General features: G+C 51.9%; 8 protein-coding genes across 8 annotated transcripts; 3 read left to right on the forward strand and 5 right to left on the reverse strand.

Moving 5' to 3' along the window:
• Positions 1 to 915: 915 nt before the first annotated feature.
• On the reverse strand, positions 916 to 1,773 carry AYO21_00179 (hypothetical protein; the record flags this gene model as incomplete). The annotated part of the gene is made up of 1 exon (XM_022650169.1): positions 916 to 1,773. One exon carries the CDS (start codon positions 1,771 to 1,773, stop codon positions 916 to 918), a length of 858 nt encoding a protein of 285 aa, XP_022517495.1.
• A 2,956-nt stretch (positions 1,774 to 4,729) lies between these two features.
• Positions 4,730 to 6,560, forward strand: AYO21_00180 (choline-sulfatase; the record flags this gene model as incomplete). Its single annotated transcript, XM_022650170.1, has 3 exons — positions 4,730 to 5,669; positions 5,729 to 5,788; positions 5,842 to 6,560. The coding sequence occupies 3 exons, from the start codon at positions 4,730 to 4,732 to the stop codon at positions 6,558 to 6,560; spliced, it is 1,719 nt and encodes a 572-aa protein (XP_022517496.1).
• A 3,554-nt stretch (positions 6,561 to 10,114) lies between these two features.
• On the reverse strand, positions 10,115 to 12,606 carry AYO21_00181 (hypothetical protein; the record flags this gene model as incomplete). Its single annotated transcript, XM_022650171.1, has 3 exons — positions 10,115 to 10,566; positions 10,660 to 12,304; positions 12,364 to 12,606. The coding sequence occupies 3 exons, from the start codon at positions 12,604 to 12,606 to the stop codon at positions 10,115 to 10,117; spliced, it is 2,340 nt and encodes a 779-aa protein (XP_022517497.1).
• A 462-nt stretch (positions 12,607 to 13,068) lies between these two features.
• AYO21_00182 (hypothetical protein) lies at positions 13,069 to 14,193 on the reverse strand (the record flags this gene model as incomplete). The annotated part of the gene is made up of 1 exon (XM_022650172.1): positions 13,069 to 14,193. One exon carries the CDS (start codon positions 14,191 to 14,193, stop codon positions 13,069 to 13,071), a length of 1,125 nt encoding a protein of 374 aa, XP_022517498.1.
• A 1,124-nt stretch (positions 14,194 to 15,317) lies between these two features.
• AYO21_00183 (hypothetical protein) lies at positions 15,318 to 16,838 on the forward strand (the record flags this gene model as incomplete). The annotated part of the gene is made up of 1 exon (XM_022650173.1): positions 15,318 to 16,838. The coding sequence occupies one exon, from the start codon at positions 15,318 to 15,320 to the stop codon at positions 16,836 to 16,838; it is 1,521 nt and encodes a 506-aa protein (XP_022517499.1).
• A 391-nt stretch (positions 16,839 to 17,229) lies between these two features.
• On the forward strand, positions 17,230 to 18,275 carry AYO21_00184 (hypothetical protein; the record flags this gene model as incomplete). Its single annotated transcript, XM_022650174.1, has 2 exons — positions 17,230 to 17,564; positions 17,657 to 18,275. The coding sequence occupies 2 exons, from the start codon at positions 17,230 to 17,232 to the stop codon at positions 18,273 to 18,275; spliced, it is 954 nt and encodes a 317-aa protein (XP_022517500.1).
• Positions 18,276 to 19,316: 1,041 nt separating this feature from the next.
• Positions 19,317 to 22,055, reverse strand: AYO21_00185 (hypothetical protein; the record flags this gene model as incomplete). Its single annotated transcript, XM_022650175.1, has 4 exons — positions 19,317 to 19,433; positions 19,719 to 19,907; positions 20,111 to 21,264; positions 21,386 to 22,055. 4 exons carry the CDS (start codon positions 22,053 to 22,055, stop codon positions 19,317 to 19,319), a joined length of 2,130 nt encoding a protein of 709 aa, XP_022517501.1.
• A 604-nt stretch (positions 22,056 to 22,659) lies between these two features.
• AYO21_00186 (hypothetical protein) lies at positions 22,660 to 23,925 on the reverse strand (the record flags this gene model as incomplete). The annotated part of the gene is made up of 1 exon (XM_022650176.1): positions 22,660 to 23,925. The coding sequence occupies one exon, from the start codon at positions 23,923 to 23,925 to the stop codon at positions 22,660 to 22,662; it is 1,266 nt and encodes a 421-aa protein (XP_022517502.1).
• Positions 23,926 to 23,938: the final 13 nt, after the last annotated feature.

A 23,938-nucleotide genomic window follows, 5' to 3' on the forward strand; every position in this document is an offset into this window, starting at 1 on the left:
GACAAGTTGTAAATCGGACGGTGGTTTAAGGATCGAACAAGAGAGCGTGGGCAAAGCTGCGTGCAACCCGATCGCAAAGACTCATGGTCTGCAAGAAGCGGCGCAGAATATCTTTACGTGAAACTGTACAGAGACACCAAGCACAAGATCAACCAAAAATCGAAGAGCAGAGGAAATCTGCAGGCGAAACCGTTGGTAGAAAGTAAGAGCCTCGGGCCCCAGCTCACCAGGTACAACATAATAAGTGTTCCAGGCCGGTGCCGGAAGGCTGGGCCTTGGAGTTGGATTCCCGTCGTGGGAGCCTGCGGCGAGACGGAAACCCCGCAATCGCTTTGACGGACCCGAGCGCAAAATAAGTCGCACAGTCTGACAATAAATAATGAGGAGCCATTCACTATTGACTCAATGATAACCACCATTAGGCATCATGGTACCCTTATCCTCATTAATTTAGAGGGCATCTACTTTCTGTCAGACTGCCATTATTCTTTTATTCCAAAAGCTCGACAGGAAGCACGGGTGAGTGGAGCCGTGCATGCTTCCTGCAGCCCACGGACTGTGCCTGAGCCAGACGGGTGGTTCTCGGCCTCCAGATTGGGAGCTATGTATGGAGTAATTATGGGCTTTTGCCTTTTATTATTTGGGTATCGTACGGATTAACGATAGAGAGAGCATCGTTGCAGTGCTCTTACGTCGAAATGGTGGTAAACTCCCCCTGAACTAGTTTTACAGATGGTTTCTTTTTTTCTCGTCTCCTGCCCTTAGTAAAATATAAAGACCTGAGACTACCCCTCGAAAGTGAGACTGGAAAGGAGCAGACATTAATGCACCGGGTAGACATGTTGATCGTAAACGTCGTCAAAGTTGAACCGTCAAAACGTCATTGTTTGGTGGAAAACAGCGAAGATGGGCCGGTTAAACGTTGACGCTGGGGCGCGCCCTCTTCCTGCCTTTGGTGCCTCCCGGAGTGCCCTCCTCTTCTCGCTCTCTCGCTCTCTTCTCCCGCTGATCCAGCACCAGATTCAGAACGTCAAAGCCAAACTGTGGGTACTCCAGACACATTGCCTTGAATTCGTACTCGGCTTCGTGGCGCAAAACGTGTGACCGGGTGGCCCAGAACGCAGCAACAGGCCTGCGGATGGTGACATCGTCCGAAGGTGTGTTGCCATACACATAACGTGCGTATGCGATCTCCCCCACAGCGGTCGAGTTGATACGATGTATCTTTGAATGCGCTAGTGTCTTGAGGTCAGGCAACCCAAGCTTCTGAGCCAGCGTGTAGACGCGCGCATGTTTGAGAAGCTGTTCGCCGGTGTTGTCAACGGGCGGGACTGAAGGGTCAGGTTCCAGGCCGTCAGGCGAGTCTGCAAGGCGTCGAGGGAAGTATTCGCCGGTATATTGATATTGGAGGAAACAACCCACTGCATCTAGCGACTCATCAGGCAGCTCGACTATGAGAGAGTCGTCGTCAAGACTCGAGAGTATCTCGCTGAAATAAGGCGACTTTTGGAGGATGGCTTTGTGGGCAGTCAAGGTAGTCTCCTCATTGCCGGTGCCCACAATCAGATGGACGATAGGTGACTTGAGGTACTCGAGAAACATGGTTTGAGGATTGGTGGTATTGCCATTGGCGATCTGCGTGTCATTGCCTGCGTCTTCCCCTCGCCCGGCGGCCTTGTCATCTTCCACCTCTTGTGTCTCTTCCATGGCCTCCATCTCCACGTCAGCTGCGCCTGACTCGCCTATCTGTGGGGTTTCTTCACCATCGGCCATAATGTTTGCGATCGGAAGGAATTGGATAAGTTTTTTGCGGAACCGGCGTACTTAGGAAGCTGTGTGGAACGCACCAATCATAGACCAGTTAGCATGTTAAATGTGACGGAATTAAGGAGCGAGAAGTGAAAAAGATGCAAAACGAATGAACAAAAGGATGGTGTTGAGCATGGTGGAGGAGGAGGAGGCTGGGAGACGAAAAGGTCGTGGAGTTTCTTACTCCATGGGGTCTTTGAACCACAGCTGCAGAGAGTCGCAGTCAAATCTGTGCGCCTGGACGGCCGACCACTCTGTTCCATTTAGTAGGCGGCGAGTTTTTTGGGACAATTATCTTGCTATGGGATAATCCTCTCGACCACTTCAGCCAGCTTTGTTCTTTTCGGGTTGTCGTCAGGCTGCCCAAAAGTGACCTAGAGAATGCCATCTGGCCATGGTGAATCACGTGATTCAGATACTCACTGAGACCTGGCACTGTGCTTAGGGAATGTCCTATGTCAATGGTATAGGAATTTAAAAAAAAACCAGCAGGGTGTGCGGCACCTGGACAATAAATGCGTCTCAGTACAAAGAAGAGCACAACTGTGATCCCACATAAGCGAACAATTCCTGGTGGAGGATGACCAAGGCAGAGCCGCAACGAGCACTCGATACTACGTACTCTGTATGGAGTACAAGGGGACAAGTCTGTGCTCTGAAGTCCATCTATCAATGACATAGAAAACACCCATGGCCCTATAGAAATCAAGGATATTGGGTCTGAGTAGTAAGTGTCCATGTCTGTCGCTGAAACCCAATTTCCAGTAGTGTGTGGAGAGAGGGAGCAAAGCCATGCCTTTTTGAACATTTGGGCGTCAAAAGTCCTATGATGCAAATTAGGTGAAGACTCAAGATGGACGTTGGAAGAATTGTTTGCTAGTTCAAGCAGGGGATGTAATAAAAATCAAGGGGGCCCATCGACTTGATGGAGGCTTCACGTGGTTGATAATGATCGTTTTCCACAGTCTAAGACATTCTGGACTCGAGAAAGACACTGATTGGACAGAGGGGGCAAAGAAATGCGGGGAGCAAAAAGGGTCCAGAACAAACTTGCTCGAGGCCAAGGCTACGTGCGACGTGCGAGGCTGACCGATCAACAACTCCATGGCTCAGATTACCTCCGTGCCTCGTCAACGAATGCACAAAAACCTATTTTAGTACCGGGCGCCCGAGTCCTGGCAACACAAAGTACTTGCTAGGTACGAGTATGCCAGGAACTTCATCAATCGGTGTCTTGGTCGCTCGTCGGCCTCCGTGCAGCGTTGTGACCAGGCGTCCAATTTGTGATATTTTGGTTGATGGCAGAGCTCAAAGCAGTAAATCCCTTCCCCTCTGTCCTTTTTTTCTCTCGTGGCACAGTCCTTCCAATTTCCGTACCCCGTATTCTTTGACTTTGCACTTGTGAGACTGAGTTGGGCAAACGAAAGTCCGACCAAATACAACCAATGGCGGATCTTATCAAAGCAGATCGAAGGGGGATTAATGAACTGAAGGGGGAACTCAGGCGACCGAATAGAGTTGGGGGTCTGCATTTGGGGGAACAAGGGTCGCGTATAAGGGGTACGAGTTATGTTTAGGGGTCACGGGGCCGAGGAGCGTTTGATTGGGGGGCCTTCTCCCCTCGCACGGCCACCACTCGTTAGCCTTGCCCTTGCCTTGCCCACAGGGAAAATGATAGTTGATTAGTGTCCTGCAGCCGTGCATAGGCGAGTCAACCCGTGCCCCCCAGTGGCCCTCCCAAAAGAACCCCTAAGCGACCCCTTGCCCTTTTCAGGCACTTTCTGCCCAAGCTCAATATTCCAAGCTCACCAAGTCACCTTTGGGCACCTGGAGATACCGACCAAGGCGATGATCGGGGAATCCGGCGCCATCCAATAATGCCAACGATAATTCCCGAAGCCACGAAATTAAGTACCTATGTAACAGTGTCTTATCATGGACGTTGCTTACTACTGGGACAAGCATCCAACGAGGTCGGAGATTTTGTACACCGCCTACACTTGTCCATAAGTGGCAAACAATGGCGTGATCGAACTCTAGGATGTTGTCATTTCAGTCAAGCCGCTTGAGAGGATCTCAATGATGCCTTCGCACGTTAATATTATGTTATTCTCGCCTTTGTAACCGCGGAGCCTCTCCATCTTCGATTCACTTCGTCATCCTGTTATATACACTTTGGGGTTTCTTCCATCATGGGGAATTTTTTTGCCTCCCTGAACCCCTTCTTACCCGAATTCCCGGTCTGTGTGTCCTTTTCCCAAGACTTTTTGATAGATGCTGCATCCCTCGGAAAAGAGGGAGGCTGACTGCGACATGGCAAACGCCTCTCTGTCAGCCCTCTCTCTGGCTCTCTGAGCAATCACACAGACTGACGGCCTTACCGCCTTACAATCCACGGTCCATGGTCCACGGATGCTAGTTCACGTCGGCCAGATTGAATGAATATCATCGTCCCCACATACGCCATACCGGGATCAGTAAACCTTGTGGGTAACTGCAGCCTGCAGCTCCAAATTCTTTTTCGAAACCACAGCCGTTCGGTGCCAGTCGCTCCGTATTCACTTTGTTTTTCCCTCGCGTTTTGCTCGCGACCTCCCCTTTGGGTCAGTACCATTTTTCTTTCCTTTGCATCTTTGACCCAACTCTGGTCCTCCCCTGCTCTGGGTTCCTTCTGTCATTCCTTCCAATTCCTTGTTTCGGGAAACTGACCTTGTGACCCTCACTCTTCCTCCTCCTCCACCCCAGGAAATCTCACCCTAACCCCCTCGTTCTCATAATTCTATAACTATCCACTTCCCGCCCTTACACATTTTTCACATTTCACTCTCTTTTTCCATCCGGGCAACGAGCATTCAGGCAGACAAAAACCCAGGTTCTCTGCTGCATTCTTGAACAACAAAGTATTGAAGTCACTGCGATCATGGGTTCCTTCAATCCTTTCCCTCAATCCCCTCCAGTGTCGCCTCCCAATGGCTACCAAGGCGTCGAAGGCTTCTCGACGCCTCTGTTTCCGGCCAAGCCGAATATCCTCTTCATCATGGCCGACCAGCTTGCTGCTCCGTTGTTGAAGATGCACAATCCAAAGTCCCAGATCAAGACTCCGAATCTCGACAAGTTGGCGGAACGCTCGGTGGTTTTTGACTCGGCGTATTGCAATTCCCCGCTGTGTGCGCCGTCTCGCATGTGTTTGATCAGCGGTCAACTTCCTTCTAAGATTGGTTCGTACGACAATGCCTGCTCCATTCCCTCTGAGACGCCGACCTACGCACACTATCTGCGAGCTGCTGGCTACGAGACCACTTTGGCCGGCAAGATGCATTTCATCGGAGATCAGCTCCATGGCTACGAAAACCGCTTGACTGCCGACATCTACCCTGGTGATTTCGGCTGGGCGGTGAATTGGGATGACCCAGGCCGAAGACTCGAGTGGTACCACAACAGCAGCTCTATCTTGCAAGCTGGGCCGTGTGTGAGGACCAATCAGCTGGACTACGATGAGGAGGTCCTGTATAAGTCGAAACAATATCTTTATGATTATGCCAGGTCCCCCCCTGGGAAACGACCATTCGCCCTGACAGTTTCCTTCACCCATCCTCATGATCCGTACGCTATCGAGGAAAAGTATTGGGATTTGTATGAAGGTGTCGACATCGATCTGCCCAATGTGTCCATCTCTGAGGAAGACCAAGATCCACACAGTCGACGCTTGATGCATGTCTGCGAGATTGAGGGCCACAAATTCACAGACGAGCAGATCAAGCGGGCTCGCCGGGCATATTATGGTGCCGTGAGTTACGTTGATGACTGTATTGGCCAACTGCTTGACGTTTTGACCAAGTGCGGCATGGAGGACAACACCAGTAAGCAGCGAGCTCCGTCCACAATTGCAAAAGTGGTCCACTGACTGACATCAAAATAGTTATCATGTTTTCTGGTGACCACGGAGACATGCTGGGCGAAAGAAGCCTCTGGTACAAGAGTGAGTTCGCGTCCTGGTTCTGGCGATTAGGCTTTGTCCGAGATAGCTAACAGACTCTGAAGTGTCGTACTTCGAGAATTCCGTCCGGGTACCTATGTTGATCAGCCATCCGAAGCAGTTCCGTCCTCACCGCGTGTCACAAAATGTCTCGACTCTGGATCTCATGCCAACACTCGTGGACTTGATTGGATCCAAGCTGGTTCCCGGATTGCCCATGGATGGTCTGTCCCTGTTACCTCACCTCTACGGTGGTGACGGTGGCCATGATACGGTCTTCGCCGAGTATATGGGCGAGGGAACTGTAGCGCCCCTGATGATGATCCGAAGAGGCGCCTGGAAGTACATCACATGTCCAGTTGATCCACCTCAGCTATACAACCTCCGAAACGACCCGCTGGAAGTGACCAACCTTGCCACTAGTCAAGACCCAGAAACGCAGGCTGTCTTCAAGGCTTTCGAAGCAGAAGCCAGTAAAAAATGGGACTTCAAGAAGATCACCGAGGACGTCCTCAGGTGTCAGCGCCAACGTCGACTAGTTTGGTCCGCCTTGACTCAAGGTCGCTTTGAAAGCTGGGATTGGAATCCCATCGACGATGGGCGCGTCAAGTACATCCGTTCTCAAACCCCCTTGGATGAGCTCGAGCGGCGAGCTCGGTATCCCATGCACTCAACCGTACCGGCCCAAATTTCCATCAACAACAAGGCTGAAGTGGTCTGCCTCCAACCGAAGAGGCTGACCGAAATTGCCAGCGAAGCTGTCCACTATCGCTGAATTACACAAGCACTTGACCACGACTTCGTTTTGGATGCTGATTTGGCCGGCGTTCTGATCTCAAGTCTACACTTGTTCAGGGTGGCGTACTCGCAAGCGTGGGGTTACGGAGTCGGTATTTTGTCCTCCCTGCTGTTACTATGTTGTCGATGTCTTTCCTCTGTGGCAATGCTTTGCTTCTCCAGGTTCTCGATTACACTATGCTAATGGAGTTTCCACGGACTGGGGTCCGACTTGTTATGACCTTGATATTGAAATGATCGGGAGGAATGGAGCCGGCATGGGGCGTTGGTATTGCTGATGTGCAACTGCAATTGCCCAACTCAACCGAAGATCGCCCACTCATTGCGACCACTACCCCTTGGATTGAGGATAGTGAGGACGAGTGAGGGTGGTGCACGGCTTGGACAAGGAGGCTATCTAGCTAAGTACAGAGAAAACCCCAAAAAAGGAAAAAAATCAAAAAGGGCCAATATTGACCACAACCCATTTGTGCAATTCCCTGTATCAGGCAGGAGCAGCTTCAGCTTCAGCTTCACTTTCCTTTTCACTCTTCTGACTCGGTGCACTTTGTTCTGTGACCATTGCCCTGCCCTTCTCGCCTCACCTCACCTCACCTCACATCCCACCCATCACGCCTACACACGACCACTGCTGCATTGGCCTGCGCTAAAGTTGCTTTTTCTTCCTCCCTCTGCTGGGCTTATTTCCTTCTTCCCTCTGGTTTGTTGTGGTTGACCTTACCTGACTTGCGCAGCACCATGCATGACCTTGTGGATACGATGATGCCAACAGCTCCACGGCTTTTGTGGGCACGTTGCCAATCCGAACATTTGGTGGGAATCCTGAGACCGTCCAAAGGTGAGCAAATAGCCACCGCATCGAGATTATCTTTTCACTGACTCAACCAAAGGACCGCCGCAGCCATTAGCATCCACTCTGCTGTGGTCCGTCAAATCGAAACAGTGCGTGCGGCAGTCTCCTCGTCTCCGGGGCGCTCAGTCTCGACCATCGTGCTACCCCCAGCACAATGCAACACCGGCATACCCTATTACCACATCTCCAGAGACCTACACGAGCCTACCCAGCCACATTGACACGCTTCGGCACAGGCCTGCCTACGCCGGAAAGCCGATATGGGGTTGGGAAGCCTAGTCATCTAGCTAGGAATCAAGAGCAAGTCAAGGTTATTAGGCGCCGGACAGCGGGCTTTTCCCCGTCATACGAGGAGGGACCGTCATCCTCGTCACGCGGCGTTCGGACTGTACTGAACCGCAGTCCCAGTGAGACATGACCATATCCCTGACAGCAATGGCAAGGACGGAGGTGCTCGCCGTGGACCGAGAAGGAGAAGGATTTTACCAGCACATAACACGGTGCACAGTCTTGAACAAGGTCAAACGACCCATGAATGTCTAAGAGCTAAGTGCCAATTGAAGATCCAATCAGAGTGCCCACATACGCTAACTCGAATCAGGGCATAGAATCCATGTGGAACTAACTGACGAGACTAACTGGAGAGGAACTGACAGAGTTGCTAAGCTAGACCGAAGTCTTATCAGGATTGCCACTTGTTCGTTCTGCCGGTTGAAGAGCCCTTTGCTCGGCGTCCAATGCGTCGGAGGTGCAAGTTTGGGACCATCTGCACCGCGACTTGTGAAGCTGTGGGCCAGGAAGGTTTACAACTCGTGTATCTCTGCTTCACAGGCTGCAAAGAATACATGACAAGGGAGGCACAAGAACAAAGGCCAGCGGTGCGGTGCCACCAGGCTCGACACACACCGACACAGACACGGGCAGACCGAGGGCGCACTTCCAGTAGAGCCACATGCAAGCCTAGGCTCTTCGAGACAACGGACTTGCGGAAACCAGAGTCCAGATGTCAGAGCCTTGAGGGATCATCTGACCATCTTGTCTGGCTTTCTGGCTCCCTTTCCCACCACTTCCGGTCCACCTTTTTGCCTTCAACCTGCCGCGCTCCCCGTCGCTACGTTCATCCCTTACCTACGCCTAACTTGCGGTGACTAACACAAACTGCAACTTATCTGCTGAAAAGACCCCGAACTTTCTCAAAACCAGCAAGGGGCCATGAGCGCACCTACAAAATAACTGCCTATCACCGACTCCCGGTCCAATAGATATAACCCTTTCTGCCGGGCAAAATCGCGAACCCGACTCTCCCGGGACCCCATGCACGCTTTGAAGGGTTATTTGAACAAGTGTGCCTTTTTTCTTCATTCCCGTTGCTGTGTCTCGTGAACCTGCTCAACGAAGCACACCTTGCATGGATCATACAGTAGTTTCGAGGCGCCTGTCAAAAGTCAATGTGGATCTCGTGGCAGGGTCACACTGGGGAGGAACAGCAGGTCACTCCCGAAGAGTTTGTACCGAGCTCATCCACCTGTCGCGCAGTTGGGATTGAGGAGAAGGGAGAAGCAGCCCAGGGCGATCCTATCAAGGCGTGCACCCAACCCCAGCCTCAGGACCAGCAGAAGCAGCAATGAGGTTGATCAGTCACAGGCCAGGCTTAGGAGATCCAGTGCCAGACACGCAGACCCCTTCCCAATGCAAGATAAGGCTAGGGTAGAGGGTAAGTCTGCAATAGCACCACTACAGTGTTTGTTGACTGTATAAGGAAAAAGAACAAAGGAATACTACTGCTGCTGCGACATTCGTCGCCTCAAGTTTACTCTTGTATGGAACATGCTTTCAAGTGGAAAACGAACAAGAGCAGAATTCCTTCCAAAGTGCTCTCCATCTAGCAGCTCATCAGAAAAGCAAACAAACGGGTGGCAAGCTCAGCTTTTGACGCACTTTTTATTTATCTTCTGATAGTTTGGAATTTTGTTTCTTTTGATCCATCTCCCGAGTCTTGTGTGTCGTTATTGCTCAGTCAGTCATTCAAAGTACTTTTTTCCAGCTAGTATATATCGAAAGTAGGGGCCTCTTGCAAACAGACAACACATTCCTCGCGTGTACACAAACATGTAGGGATGCTCACCCCCCAAGTGGAAATCATGGCCGAGACCAGCTGACAACGAGCAGGCTTCCTCCAAACTCCAATTCAAGTCTGTCAGTACATTTCGCTTCGCATTTTCCTGACCCGCCCCTTCTGGGGTAAAATGGTGGCTCCACCCAAGTAGTTGTGCTGCTGCCGCCGTCTTGTAAATTGCCTTGTTGGTCCTGGCCTGGTTCGGTTGATTCGAGGATGGCTCGGCTGCCAACAACAATTCGCGGGCAACCACTTTCTTTGGGCTAGCTCACATTTCCATTCGCATCCCAGATGAGTGCGGATCCTCCTCCACTCCACCTGCCTCTATCTCCTCTCTTCGATTTCCACGTCACAGGTGGGAGGTGTAGACAGTAACGCAAGCAGGAGGAGAAAGAAACCTCCACGTTTGACCTAGTATCAATCATCCTCTTTTTGGATAGGCTGGTTTTGCTTTTGCTCGCTGGTTCTGGGTCTTTCCAACCTGGGGGAGCTACTCGCCTTGCCAAAGTGTTCCGAGCCCAGGTATGCATGCGCGAGAGGGGGTTTGAAGGAAGTGATCAGATTACTTTGCGAAATGCAAGTCGTAGCCGAGCCACTTGCGCGCATTCACTTGAGCAGGAGTCAGGCCCGGCCAGCCGTACGTTAGTGGGAAGAAGAAGTAGAAACCGTACAGGACGGCGGCCAGAATGACTGCCGTGGCGACCCAGGTGCCCACCATGCTCTGGCCCCTGAGCCTCTCGGCAGCGGTCTGGAAGTGTTTTCGCGTCTTCCCCGGGATCTTGCCGGTGACTTTGTCTTTCTTCTGTTGAAGGGTGTGCTGGGTTTCGTCGTCAACGACGGGATCGACATTGAATATAAACTCGATCAGGGCGCCTGTCACCAGGCATGAGGCGAGATGGGCAGGGAGATAGTGGTGTAGGAACAGTTGACGGCCCATCAGGTAGAAGGGGAAATAATGGGCGGCCCAGCAAAGGAAAAAGAAGCCGGTTGAGTTGTAAAGACGGGAGCGGGTACCTATTTTCACGGGTGATTGTGGTCAGTTACCAATTCGTATTTCGTTCCTCTGTGAAGGTGTTCGTCGTAGAGATTAGACACATGGGAACTTACGACGATCAAGCGCATCAATTCCTCTTCTCAGACTGAGTTGATCTGCGCCCATAATCCCGGCGAAGACGGCCAACAAGGCACTCGCGATCCAGTAGCCGATAGGATTTCCCAGGAAGTATATCTGCTGCTTCGTGGAGTCTTGCGTCCAAAAGCTGACACCTCTCAACAAAAAGGGCCATTGGTAAGGTTGTGTTGCATACGGGTGAGAAGCCGTTAGGGCGTTGTTGTGGTAAAACATCGCACGCTGCAATTCGATGTATTTCCTGTAGAAGGGCAGGGACTTGGTCTTCTTGACTTCCTTTACGCGGCGTGGCGAATCCTCGGGAAGGTTTGGAATATCGTCCACATACCAGATATTAGACGATTGTTGCGCGTTTTTATTCCCGTTGATTTCCGCTTGTTTAAACGCCCAGTCGGGCAATGGGGTAGTGTGCGTCCACATAGCGACTTTCGTCGGGTAATGGATCAATTTGAATTGGCCAGACATGGTCTTGAAGGGAGATCCCTTTTTGCCTTGTTCCATGCGGATTTCGAACAAAGTATCATTATGGCGGTCTCCGGCTGCTACATCCAGGGGGACCGTGGTAAATTCTTGATTGGTAGGGAAATAAGGGGATGCGACGTCGTGGGTCAGAAGTATGGTATCGGTCACAACGTGGCGGAGCTTGACAATGTCACCGTTCAAAACTGGTTTTCCGGCCATTGAGGGATCGGGTTGTTGACCATTGGGCAGGATCTGCCACTCGTTATTGGTGTCGTTGAAGGGATAACCCGTAACTTGTTGACCTTGACTCGAGATTCGGCCGTCATCATATCTCAGGGGATACCGATCCGGGTGACTGTGCAGGTACACTTTCGTGTCTTTGTGGCGCAGAGTGATATAGTCATAATATTGAATGTCAATAGAGGCTTGATGCATCAGGTTATCGCTTAGTGTTTCCTGAAATTCTGGAGTCATGAAGTCGTCGCCGGGCCCAGATCTGGATAGAATGGCAAAGTGGACTTGGAACCAGAATAGATAGAAGAAGAAAGGGATGATGATCAAGCCCAAAGCGCGAGCCACAAAATGCTTGCCGAAGGTGAAAAGATCCAAAGCGCCGTCTTTCCGATTGATGTCTAGCAGGTCCCAAAGGTCGATAAGCACAGCGCACCCGATGGTGAAGAAGGTAAAGGTTCCGACATATTTTGTGGAAATAACGCAACTCATGCAGAAACCGCACAGCAGAAGCCACTTCCACCACTTTCTGCCAAAAGGGTCGTGGCGTTGCTTGTAGAACCGAACGTAGCAATAAATGCTGAGGGAGACAAAGAAGACCAAGGTTGCGTCCAGCAGGATCAAGCGAGTTTGTCCCACATGAGAATTGTCGAAGAGGACCAGTCCAGCAGCCAAAACACACGCAGGCAGCGAATACCCCGACTCCCACATGATCATGTAGACCACCACCACAGTAAGTGCTCCGAGAAACGCAGGCAAGGCTCTGAATGCCAGGTAGGGGACATTGTTGGTGATGTAGGATTCGCCGATATTGTCAAAAAGGAAATGGCCATCATATCCAACGAGCCAACCCACAAAGGCAAAGAGGAGCTTTCCAAAGGGAGGGTGGACGTCGAAGAAGTAGGTGCGCTGTAGATAGTAGGATGCGAACTGAAAGTAGGTGTCGTTAGAGCCGGCATTGCCTAAAGTTGCTGTCATGCGCCACGTACCTTTCCAAAGTGCACTTCGTCAAAAACAACCTCGTTCGGATGGTTGATCCCGAAGAACCGTGTTGCGAATGCGAGGGCAGTGATTATAGCTAGCGCTATCTTATAGTCCCATTCTTTTGACACGCTCTTCTGCACGTTGTTGAGTGCTTCGTTCAAAACCTCGACATCCTTATCTCCATTGGAAGCAGGCTTGTTCTTGTCTTTGGGGCCCCGCTGTCGCAAGGTCGAATTGGGAGTTGACATGTTCGACGACTCGACGGTGACGAAGGGAGTCGGACACTGCAGGACTGAGAACGAGGTCGACGGATGGGAATCGAAGAAACAGGAAGGGAAATAATCTGCGAATGAAGGTAGTGAAAGAAAGAATCAAAAGAGGTTCAGAGCCCTCAGAATGAGAAGGGGCATGGCATGGACAAGGAAAGGAATGAGAATGAAGTTTCACCTTAACGTGTCCTGAACTTTTTTTGACGCGACATTACGAGTTTCCCCCCTAAAGGAGACGTGGCCCGTGCATCAGAGCCTTGTCTAAAGGGGCGAGGCTGCGAGCGGATTATTCGGGAATCCCGTGACTCCGTCATGCCTCTTCCAGTCTGGGGTTCTCAGCCGTCGCCGTCAACAAACACCATCAAAGAACGGATCCGCGAATATTCAGTTCTTATTCAGAAGCTGCCGACATTATGTACAACACACAAGAAGGCGAGTTGTTCACTCGTCTAGATCCAGAAGGCTTAGAGTTTCCAATTCCCTTTGCATCATCCGCTCGAACTCCCCCCGGGTGATTCCCGCACTACGTGCCAACCGGTACATGCTTTTCATGCTGGTGCTGATATGCTGCCTGATTCCGATTTCTGATGCTCCGTATCGCTCTGCATGCTCTTCCAGCCGGGCCACCGTGTCGGATCCCTTTGAAGATGGTGACGAGGGCACGGGATGGTTGACCTCAACTTCCAGATCCTCTGGGTCATTTGGAACATCCACAAATCCTCCTTGGTATGGAGGCGGATTCGGTTCTGTACGTGGTTGCTGGTGTGCCGACAGCATCTGCTGCAGCGCATGCCCGTTCAAACGAGGCTCCTGGCTGTCTTCCATTTGCTCGTCTGGGTCATGATTATCCATTGCCGGCTGCACACTTCCATATCGAGCGTAGTAGTCGTCCTCAGAAGGACCTGCTTGTGGAGGCTGGACCGATTCTTTTCTTAGAGGGGTCCTGCTCGGCGTGTTGTCATACATAGCCCAGTAGTCGTCCTCGTTGGCTGGCGGGACTGAGAGGTTTCTCTGACTTCTTGCATTTGCAGCGTCGTCGGCTTCCTGCAAAGCCTCGTTCACGAGCCGCTCCTTAGAGCTCTCATTTGCTTCGGCAATAGAAGTTGACCATGAAGGGTCTTTGTAAAGGTCTTGGTCATATGGTAATAACTCGGCCAGCTTCCAGGCGTTTCCCTCATCACTACCGGTGCACCACAGATACAAGGCGGTAAACGGCCATTCCTCTAGGGCAATTTGGGCCCGTAATGTTTCTTCGTCAAATCTCTTGTATTTTATCTGTTGTGTGTCGCCAACCTCAATCTCACCGGACGCTGGGTGAGGTTCGAAGACTGCGCCTTCGATTTTGTCCTTCAGCACCTCGCCTTTGTTTGCATCCCAGCACAACAGTGCAGCCCAGTTGTCGCGTGACGATGTCGACGTATGTAGTTGTAACCGCTGCCGTAGTATGGGCGACAGCAAGGGTAGCAGTGCGGGTGGTGGTCTAGGAGACGCGAAGGAGGTAGGTAGACATGCGAGCAAGGGAGGGAGTAAAGAGAGGGGATCAGGAGGAGGTATCAGCTCAACCATGCTTATTCCAGGTGTTAGACTTGAGAGGTAGTCATTTGCGTAACAGAGGTCGGGTCACAGAGGACAGTGATGCGTCGGCAACAACAACAAGAACTATGTGGCTGTGGAGGGCAGTCAGCGTCAAGTATGGCAGCGTGGTTTGAGTGAAGTGCAAAACGTTATTGGGGACAAGACAGTGAAGTTGTTGGGATCTTAGAGACAGGATGCAGACTCGGGAAGCATCGATCACAACGGAAGATCATCTATGTACGAGCGACGGTCGGCGAGGCGGTAGGTTGGTACGGCATAATAGGCTGTCAGAGGGTTGTGGTTTGGTCTGGATCAGGAAATCAAGGCTGGACACACGGGTAACCAAAGGATCCCAAGGGTTGCATTTTCCATTCGCCCGGCCGGCATCGCCTCGTCATGGGAATTGCCTCGGATAAGATGGTGATTGGCCGTAAGGCATCAGGCTGAGAACCACGTGCCACGATAGTGTGTGAGGCTGAGCACCAAATCTCCACTCAACAACTTGTGCAGCCACCGCAGCTGCGGTAGCGGCTGACATGTGCCATCCACTCGCCGGCTTTCCCTCCAAGATATAACTCACTTCTGTGTCCAGTATATTCATAACTCTGCTAGGAATACGCCAATGAAGGCTTTTATCTCACGGAGGCATCTGTTAAACATGCAATATTCACCCGAGGACACTTCAAACCCCTCTCTACCCATTTTTGAAGGGGGGCCTTTGTACGAATCCTGGAGCTAATACTGTTCTTTCACATGTTCAGATCTACACCATGCCACGGTACCCTCGCAGCAGAGCCTCAACCATCTATTGAACGGGGTAATATCCGTCAAAGGAAGCCATGCACGTGCTCATCGCGATGACCACACTCACCCAAGCTACAATGCACCAAGAGACTGCGTCGACAGGGTGACCGTCGTGCTACTCATGCACTGATTACCGCTTCCGCATTCGCGCTTGTTATCACCCTCATTTCCCCGCACCAACACTTGTGATAGGGAAAAATACCTGGGGCTGGCATTTTTGCCACACATTTGTCACCTCTACCACAACCCTCAATATCTCCCGGTTCTGGTCGAGTCAATCCTGAGTTGGGGATAATCTCAGACCAACTCTCATGGCTCGCATTGATGGGAAGAAACAAGGTGTTGAAAACGGATCTGAAGTTGTGCTCCCTGCACACCTAGTTGGCCCTTCCGATGCGGGCTTGTCAGGGAGAGATTCGGACGAAGATCAAGACACAGAGGTCAACCAGGAGGGGCTGCAAAATGGACCAACTCGCGCGCAAGCAGAGGCTCGCCTCCGTCGCAAAGTTGACATACGACTCTGCACCATCGCTGGAATTCTCTGCAGTCTGAATTTACTCGACAGTGGGATTATATCCTCAGCGGCTGTCACAAGCATGCTCTCTGATCTCGACCTCCTCGGAAATCGATATTCTGTCTCAATATTCATCTTTACTGTTGCTTCTGTCGCCTGTCAACTGCCTGCGACTATCCTATTACGCTTCGTGGGACCTCGGTTGTTCTTTTCCTCAATCACTTGTGCTTTCGGCATAATCACTATGTGCACAGCCGCTATAAGCAGCTGGCAACAGATGATAGCCCTTAGAGTCCTCCTTGGTATTTCTATGTCGGGTATCTATCCAGGGCTGACGTACCTGATTTCAACTTGGTATACCCGCCATGAGCAGCAACTCCGGTTTGCGCTGCTGCAGTCAGGAGAAATCATCATTCTCGCCACTGGCTCCATCGTCAACTTTGGTCTGAATCACCTCGATCATCAGGACGGCCTTCGAGGCTGGCAATGGATGTATTTGGTTCAAGGCTCGGTCACTGTCTTCCTCGGACTGATTACCTATTTCTGGATGGTTGATTTCCCAGACCGCTGCGAGAACTCCTTCAGGTTCCTCACGGATGATGAGAAGAGCCTTGCCATCTCTCGAATTCACGAAGATCGCCGCGATGCCGGGAAACCAGAACCATTCAGCTTGGGTATTATCCTGGTTCACTTCTTCGATTTGAAGCTATACGCATTCTGCGTGCTATTCTTTCTACTCAACTTGGTGTCCACAGCTCTCTCGTACTTCTTGCCTATTATTCTGCAGAACGGAATGGGTTTCGACTCGAATGAGGCGATTATTCTGTCATCTCCGCCATACTATTATGCGGTAATTCCTGTCCTGATCTCTTCATATATTGGAGACAAGTACAGGGTCCGGGCACCAGTCATCATTTTCAACGCGGTCTGCCTTATCGTGGGATTCTGCATGCTAGGCTTCAGCAGTCAGGTAACTGTGAGATATATTGGCACGTTCCTGGCCACGGGCGCATACATTTCCAACTGGGCCGCGCTCAATGCTTATCAGGCCAACAATATCGTGGGTCAGTGGAAGCGTGCCACAGTTGCAGCAGCCGTTTCTGCCTGCAATGGATTGGGCGGTATAGCCGGCAGTTACATCGTCCGCCAGCCAGAGGCTCCACGATATTTGACAGCAATATGGGTCAGCATTGGGAGCCATATTCTGATGATCGTATTGGTTTCGGTGTGTACTCTGTGGTTCTGGTTCGCAAATCGCAAATCAAAGATGAAGGGAAATTTGATCGAAGGTGTCACGGACTTTCACTATACTTATTGATGTGGGTTCTTAGCCATTTCTGCTGAAGATAGAACATCTGTGTCTGCAAAATAGAAGGAATCTTAGATGCGCTCTGTGAGATGTACAGAGACTATGGTGGCATGGAAGGCTAATACTAGCATAGTGTTGAGTAGATGATGAACATGCCTAGCTACTCATACACGGGAAAAGAGATGCATATTTGTCTAACCTGTTTTGTATTAGCTCACTAATCGCACTAAACCCAATTTAGCAAAGACATCAACACCACCAGACGCGAGTCTCGACACAGGCATATGAACGAATTGCCCACCCCCAAACTTGTGCTTCTCAGAACCGTTGTCTTGCATCGTTCCTAGTCCTGCTAGCACCGGCGCAAGTGTAAAGAGTCCTCTGCTCCGACGAAGAAACAATGGTCGCAGCAAAACCTCCCCAGTCTAGATCCGGGTCATTGAGTCTCAGCGGGGGACCAGCGACCCTCGAACCGCGGATAAAACAAGTATCACAGACCACGATCCGCAAGAAATGGAGACCTCTACCGCCCTCGTCGCAGGAGAAGGTCAGGCAGCTCTTCCTGAATGTCAAGACGAGGAGATCTGGTGCCGGTGGAAACGGCAGGATTCCACCGGTTGGCAAAATACGGAACAACGACAACAATAATAACGCAAAGATGCCAAAGAGGAACGCGACGACGGCCAGTGTCAGGGAGGATGAGTACGAGAAAGCCGTGGAGGAGGTTGCTGAAAAGTATGTTTGATGCGGAATCTATCCCTCTATATCCAAATGGTCATTTCTCTCACTCTCGACTCGCATCCGGCTAACACTCATCTCCCTGACAGACTACTCACCCGCCTACCCCGAATGCCATTCCCACAGACAAATTCATCCACAGTCGATGATTCGCCGTTTGACCTTTCTGCGACTCTTGCCCGCGTTGCCACCCTACAGTCCCAGTTGACGACAAACCTCCAATCTGCGCAGCTTCTCCGGCGGCAGATCAACCGAGAGAAACTCGCCCTGAAGAGGGACCGCGCTCAATTGAAAGCGCTCGAGGAAGGCTTCAAAGGCAGCGAGGCGCTGAGGCGGAAGAAGGACAGGGGCCTGCACCCGATAGCGAAGAACTTGCACAGGAGTGAAGACGAGGACGCGGGCGGCAGAGAAGCTGAGCTGCGGGAGGAGGTCGAGCGCGTCAACAACATTGCAGGAATCTTGCCCGTGGATCAGAGGACATCCGCCATGTCGAAGCCAAAGACCCGTTCGCCTCCAACACTGAGCCCTGGCTCAGACGACGACCCGGAACTAAATTCGCTGCTCAACCAATTGCGGAGCCATCTCCTCAGCATGCAGAACAATACGGCAAGCATGCTGCCTGTATTAGCGGCTATGGATGAGACCAAGGTCACACTGGACAAATTTGCTGCCCGCCACGGGATCGGAAATAGTCTTGCAAACACTTGACTTACAGGTGATGTCGTTCCTGGAGATCATCTCCTCACAAAAATCGAGATGATTGCAAAACCTCTCGCTCATCTTGCTATGCCCGCAGCGTCTCTGCGAGATCTTACATTCCGGCAAATGTCGAGGTCACAACAGGTCTGTGGATCTCGGTCGCGAGATATTATCCTCCCTACTCTGCTGGTATCGCGTTGAACTGGAGAGTCCAGGGGAGACTGGGCGACCTACAAGGATACGTCCAGGTCCGCGCACCCCTAAGCAGAGCAGTTGCCAACCCTCAATTGCTCTGGCTCTGGCTCTGGCTCTGGTTTCCCAGCAAGTATACAATCCAGAAAGGCTCCCTGATTTTCTGACGGCAAGCGAGCTATGTACTGTAGCACAGTACATAGAATATCGCCTCTCCAACTTCAAGTTCGACGAGGACGAGGACAAGGACGAGGGATGAGGATACAAGACAGAGAGCATCAAGTGCAAAAACCAGTGTGCATTGGTCTCTACACACTTCCAAATCCGCTCGATCTCGAAGGATCACGGCCCGATTGTTCGAGTCCACAGTCAGCCGTCTGTCTGCCCGCCAGCTTGTCTATCTGTCTTATCTGTTAGTACGACAAGCCATGTGTATGAACTTGGCCCTTCTTGGCCAGCCTCACGGAGACAGCCCCTAAAGAGTCTTCAAAGAGACTCCCAACGTGGATCTGTAAAATATCACGAAATTATTCCAATGTTATGACGAACATTCTATTTCATCCCACCATTATTCATTCCTATCGTTTACCCTGTTTTGCCGCTTTGCATGAAAGGGAGAGAGGGGTTCGACAAGAGGGTCGACCGTGCTATCCAACCATGATGCGTCCGCGCGTGACTGCCTCGCTGACCTGTAACCTGCCGTGCCCGCCGTGCCCCCTGAACCTCCATTAATCGTACCGAGATAGTTGGGTATATTAGTACATAGAGAGACCACCTCCAACTGACTGTGGTCCTGCCCTGACCTGTCCTGACATCCCCTATCAAGCCAAACTTTTCCAATAACCTGCCAAGTACACACTACAGCGTGCGCACGCCCAGACCCGCCCCCAGGACCGCGGCGTCGATGAGTCCAGACCTGTGTCGACCGGGCGCGAACCGGCGCATGACAAACCAGAAAAAGAAGACGGCCACCATCTATCAAGGACGTTGCCCCTAGTAGTCAGTAAGAGGACATCAACGGAGCTAAGGAGGGATTGGCGCCTCCGGGCGGGCCATATACGGGATGTTTGGTATATGTTAGGGGGTTGGTAGGGGAGATTGACGAGTGTGGAGGCTTGTGGGCCGAATGGGCGTGAGGATCGCGAAGGGAAGGAATTGAGGGAAACGACAAGAAGAAAACCTCACTCGGTATATATAACATGATCTGGGTTGGTTTGCCAATTGAGGGAGGAAAGGAAGAGAGAGGGACAATTCACATACCAAAGGGACCGCAGCGATGAAATACCACTTCAAACTCGGGTACTCGCTCAGAGCATCGACATTCATACCGAACGCGCCGACCAAGAACGTCAATGGCAGGAAGATGAAGGTAATCCAACTCAGCCGCCACAGACTGGCATTGAGCTCGAGCGACTGTTTCGAGTCTCGGATTGTGACAGACTTGTACATCTGTTAACAAGCAAGGCACACACCCCATTCCCGGCGAGAGCCGAGAGTAGAGCAGTGCAAAAGAATTAGTCAATATGTCTTTTTCCTCTTTCACATCCGCCATCCTAGCGCAAAGCCAGGCAGTGTATTGCAATTCATGGCAACGATGAAAAGAAACAGGAGAAGTGGATGCAAGAGTGATGAATGAGAACGAGGGTCCATACCAGGTCAATCATATGCTCCAGCGGCTCAAGGTAATCCGTTCCAATGTTGTCAGCCAGAACCTCAAAGTCGTCCAGCAGTGGCGTCAACCAGGTAGTACTGCTGCCGCCACCGCTGCTGCGATCACGCCCGCTGGACCTGTCTCGCCCCTCGTTTCCACCTCCGTCTTGATACCTCTCCAACTCGGCGAAAACGGCAAAGTCGTCCTGCACAGCCTCGACGACCTTGGAGTGCCGATTTACCAGCTTCAGCATGTTATGCAGCCTCTGCGACATGCCCCAGACGTCGCGGGCGCGGGTCGAATCGGATGGGTGGGCGTAGACATGGTCCTCTAGCAAGGCGTGGGGTTCGTGAATCAGCGCAATCTGGTCGCGCCAGAGCTGGTACAGGCCGTCGAAGATGTGTGAGAGCACCGCTTGAAGGGTCGGCGTCGAGGCACACTTTCTTTCATCCGAAGCTGTGCTCTCTTTTTGGTCGCTAGAGGCAGAGGGTGGGAAAGCGCCCGGGTTCAGGCCTAGCAGCACATTGGCACTGACAATCTCGCCGGCCTCGCCGGACGAGTATTCACAAATAACAATGGTATCGCGCTTTGCCATGTCGTGCAGGTGACGTGAGCCGGAATTGAATCGCGTGACTCGTGGTCCAGGTAAGGCTTGCGAGGAGGCTCGCTGCATGTAGACTGAAATGCGCTGACGGTAGATAGAGGGTTTGGTGGGTTGCAACAGTTGATCATGCTGCGACGGATGATCATGTTCATCATGATGGTGATGGAGGTGATGTAGATGATGATGATGATGATGGTAGGATGGAGTCTCCTGACGAGGCACCACCAACGACCCAAAATCCAGCCCGAACGCCATGCAGATGACGCCTCTAGCGATATCGAATGCCGGCCGCCATCGAATAGCCTTATGTGACGCCCGCCGCGTATCGCGGTCATCCTGCATCCAGTCACGAAAGCTGCGCTCGCCTGTCTCGGCGCTGGAGCCGCTGATGCCGAACGCATTGCTCAGATAGTTGACTGCTTCTTCGTTGTTGCAGACATAGACCAGACGGAGCAGGGAATCGGGTTGCTCGTCCTCTTCCAGGTACTTTCGAAGACGGGACACACTTTCGAACAGTTTTGGAGGTGCGCAGAGCAAGACACCCTGATCATCTTTGACACTAGTGTTAGACCATGGGAAGCGCAAACGGAACAAAGCGAATGGTGTGGAAGAGAGGTCCGCGGTAGGCCATGCCATTCCATGGCCCATCTCGAGCAACAATACTTTACTTACCAATGTCATATTCCAACACATAGAGAGCCCGTCGCTTGAACAGCGGAGCCGGCTTCTGGGACAGGATCGCCGTCGCATGAGTCGTCGCTAGACCAGCAGCATGCTTGAGGCCGGTATGCGCCCCAGGCTTGATTGCAGGCTTGATCCCGAACCACCGTCTGACGCGGTCGATTGAGCGATTGGCGCCGCTGCGGGCGACGAGGTCAGATGCTGAGCGCGTGATGTGGAGCTGTGCCTCTTCCGCATCGATGTCGGTGTTGACGCGTCTGAAAACGGCAGCGCGCTGCTCGATCTCGAGTTGCTGTTGCGGATCCGGCTCAGGGAAAGGGTTTTTGAATTCTACCGACTCCTGAACGAGGTCGTGTTCCTGCTCGCCAAAGTTGTCGTCCGAGTAACCCCTGACGCGCTGACCCGGGTGGACGTCGAGAGGACATGGGCAGGCGTCGGCCTGAGTTAACGAGGCGGCGACATTCTTGCACTGAGGCGGTTTGGAAAAGAAATCTTGCACGAACGACGTCGAGATGTCTTCCTCCCTGACCAGTGGTGGCCGCAAGGGTCGTCCTTCTTCAATGCGGATCGAAAGCTCGGCTCCCCTTTGGTGTCGATCTGTTGAGAACTTCCTCTGTTTCGCAGACCGTGTCGAGAGAATTGAGGACCTTCTTGAAGCCATTGCTGAGGGAATTTGAGCTGCACTTTTCCATACTCTTTCATCTCAGGAACAGTCAGGACACATGTTGCAGTACATCACTGAATCCTCCTCTTTTGTGGCGCCAACAAGGCTGGCTCGGAGGTGACGATCTTGACCCGAAGCTTGATTGTGCGCAGGTGATGTGCATGAAGCCCCTGACAATAGGGGCTGCTGATCGGACCATCAAAACAGCCATTTTCGTCAGTGGCTAATGCCAGCCAACATACAATTAAGTTGGTCCGGTGGCATGGCAAGATTAGTCTGGGTGTAAAAAAAAATGGTGAAAACAGATGGAAAAGGATGGATGTGAGGCTTTGTGGGAATTGGGGGATCAGCCTGTAAAGGCAATGACCACCACGACTAATTATTGACTATTGCGCATGACGAAACGACCGCCCGACGCTACCAAACAATGTCCTTGTCCTAAGATGTGGTCCTTGTCTTCAGTTACCGTTCCAGACAGCAAGCAAAACTCCAACTTGATGATTTACATAGTTACACGCCTCAGGCTAGATCAATTTTTCAGCCTCCTTCACCAATAACTCCCAGACCACAAAGCCAACTGATTGATCATGGCCAAACGACTTCAAGGTCTGCCATATGCCTTTCGTGGAAACTCATCCCAGATACCCTTCATTTCCGTGACATCCAGGCCGTCTTCTTCTATCAAATGTCCTTGAAAGTCTACGTCTTGTCCATCCATCAGGCCCCGGAAGCTCCCCTTCATCCACTCGTCTCCGTCGAATTCCAGGTATCCATCGCAACCTCGTCCAAACTTCATGTCGCCGTCATCATCATCCTCCGACCTCCACCCGAACGAGACAGCGTTGTGAGGAGTGACGTGGGAGATATCGCTGGCGTGGAGAACCCCGGATTTAGAACCGATATTAAAGCGCCCCCAGAGTTTTTGTTGTCTGTGGTCGACTTGGAGCGTGATATCAAAGGGATAAAATGGTTTTTTGTGGATTAGGTAGGTGCCTGATATTTGGATGCCGGCAGAGCTGTTTGGAGAGTCGTCGGGCTCGTCATACCCCAGGGACTCGTACGCCGGTGGGGCGTCATCCATTTCGACGTCATGGTGGAAGGAGACGGGGGTGTGGTCATAGATGTGTTGTGGAGGGTTTGAGATGGGTCGGGCGCTGGTATTACGAGGGAAAGGCTGGCTTCGTCTCGCAGTCTGTCGACTTCGTGGAGCTGAGGCTGAGGCTGTAGCCTTGGGTTTGGCAGGAGATTTTGGCGCAGATGCAGGCTTGGGAGTGGAAGAGGATGTTTTGGCACCTTTGGGCTTTTTGGCAGAAGATGCATCAGAGGCAGCGGAGGCGCTGGATGTCTTCTTGGATTTGGTCGACTTCTTTGCCGCCTCGAGCGTGTCGCGGTCAATCTTGAGCTTCACGTCATCGATTTCCAGCTCGATGGTGGTTTTTGAGCTGGCGGCGCCTTTCTTTCCTTTCGCAGTTGTGGGGACTTTCTCAGAGACCTTGGCCTGCGGTGGCTTTGCTGATGCTGCTGCTGCTGCACTCTTCGCTTTCCTCAGCGAACTGGCAAACTCCTTCTTCAACTCCGCCTCCATCTGTACAATCTCCTTGGGCACCGACAGAGTCTTGGCCGAGAGCGCATTGGTCAGTCGCACTTTGGCCGTGTTCTTGTCTCGAGACCGTGGGAGTCCATAGTGCAGCAGCTGCGCCTCGTACCAGTGCGCGACCTGGTCCTTGGGCGTAGAGCCGCGTTTGGGTAAAAGCAGGTCCTTGAGGTCTGTTGTCGAGGCGCGAGGATGTCGTTTATTGGGCCCCAAGTCTACAAAGAGAGTGTCCCTGTAGACGAAATCGCCTCTTCTGACCTCTGTATTTTCCATCGTGGTCAGACTT

Source organism: Fonsecaea monophora (assembly GCF_001642475.1).
Source record: "Fonsecaea monophora strain CBS 269.37 chromosome Unknown Scaff1, whole genome shotgun sequence".
Classification (NCBI taxonomy): Eukaryota; Fungi; Ascomycota; class Eurotiomycetes; order Chaetothyriales; family Herpotrichiellaceae; genus Fonsecaea; species Fonsecaea monophora.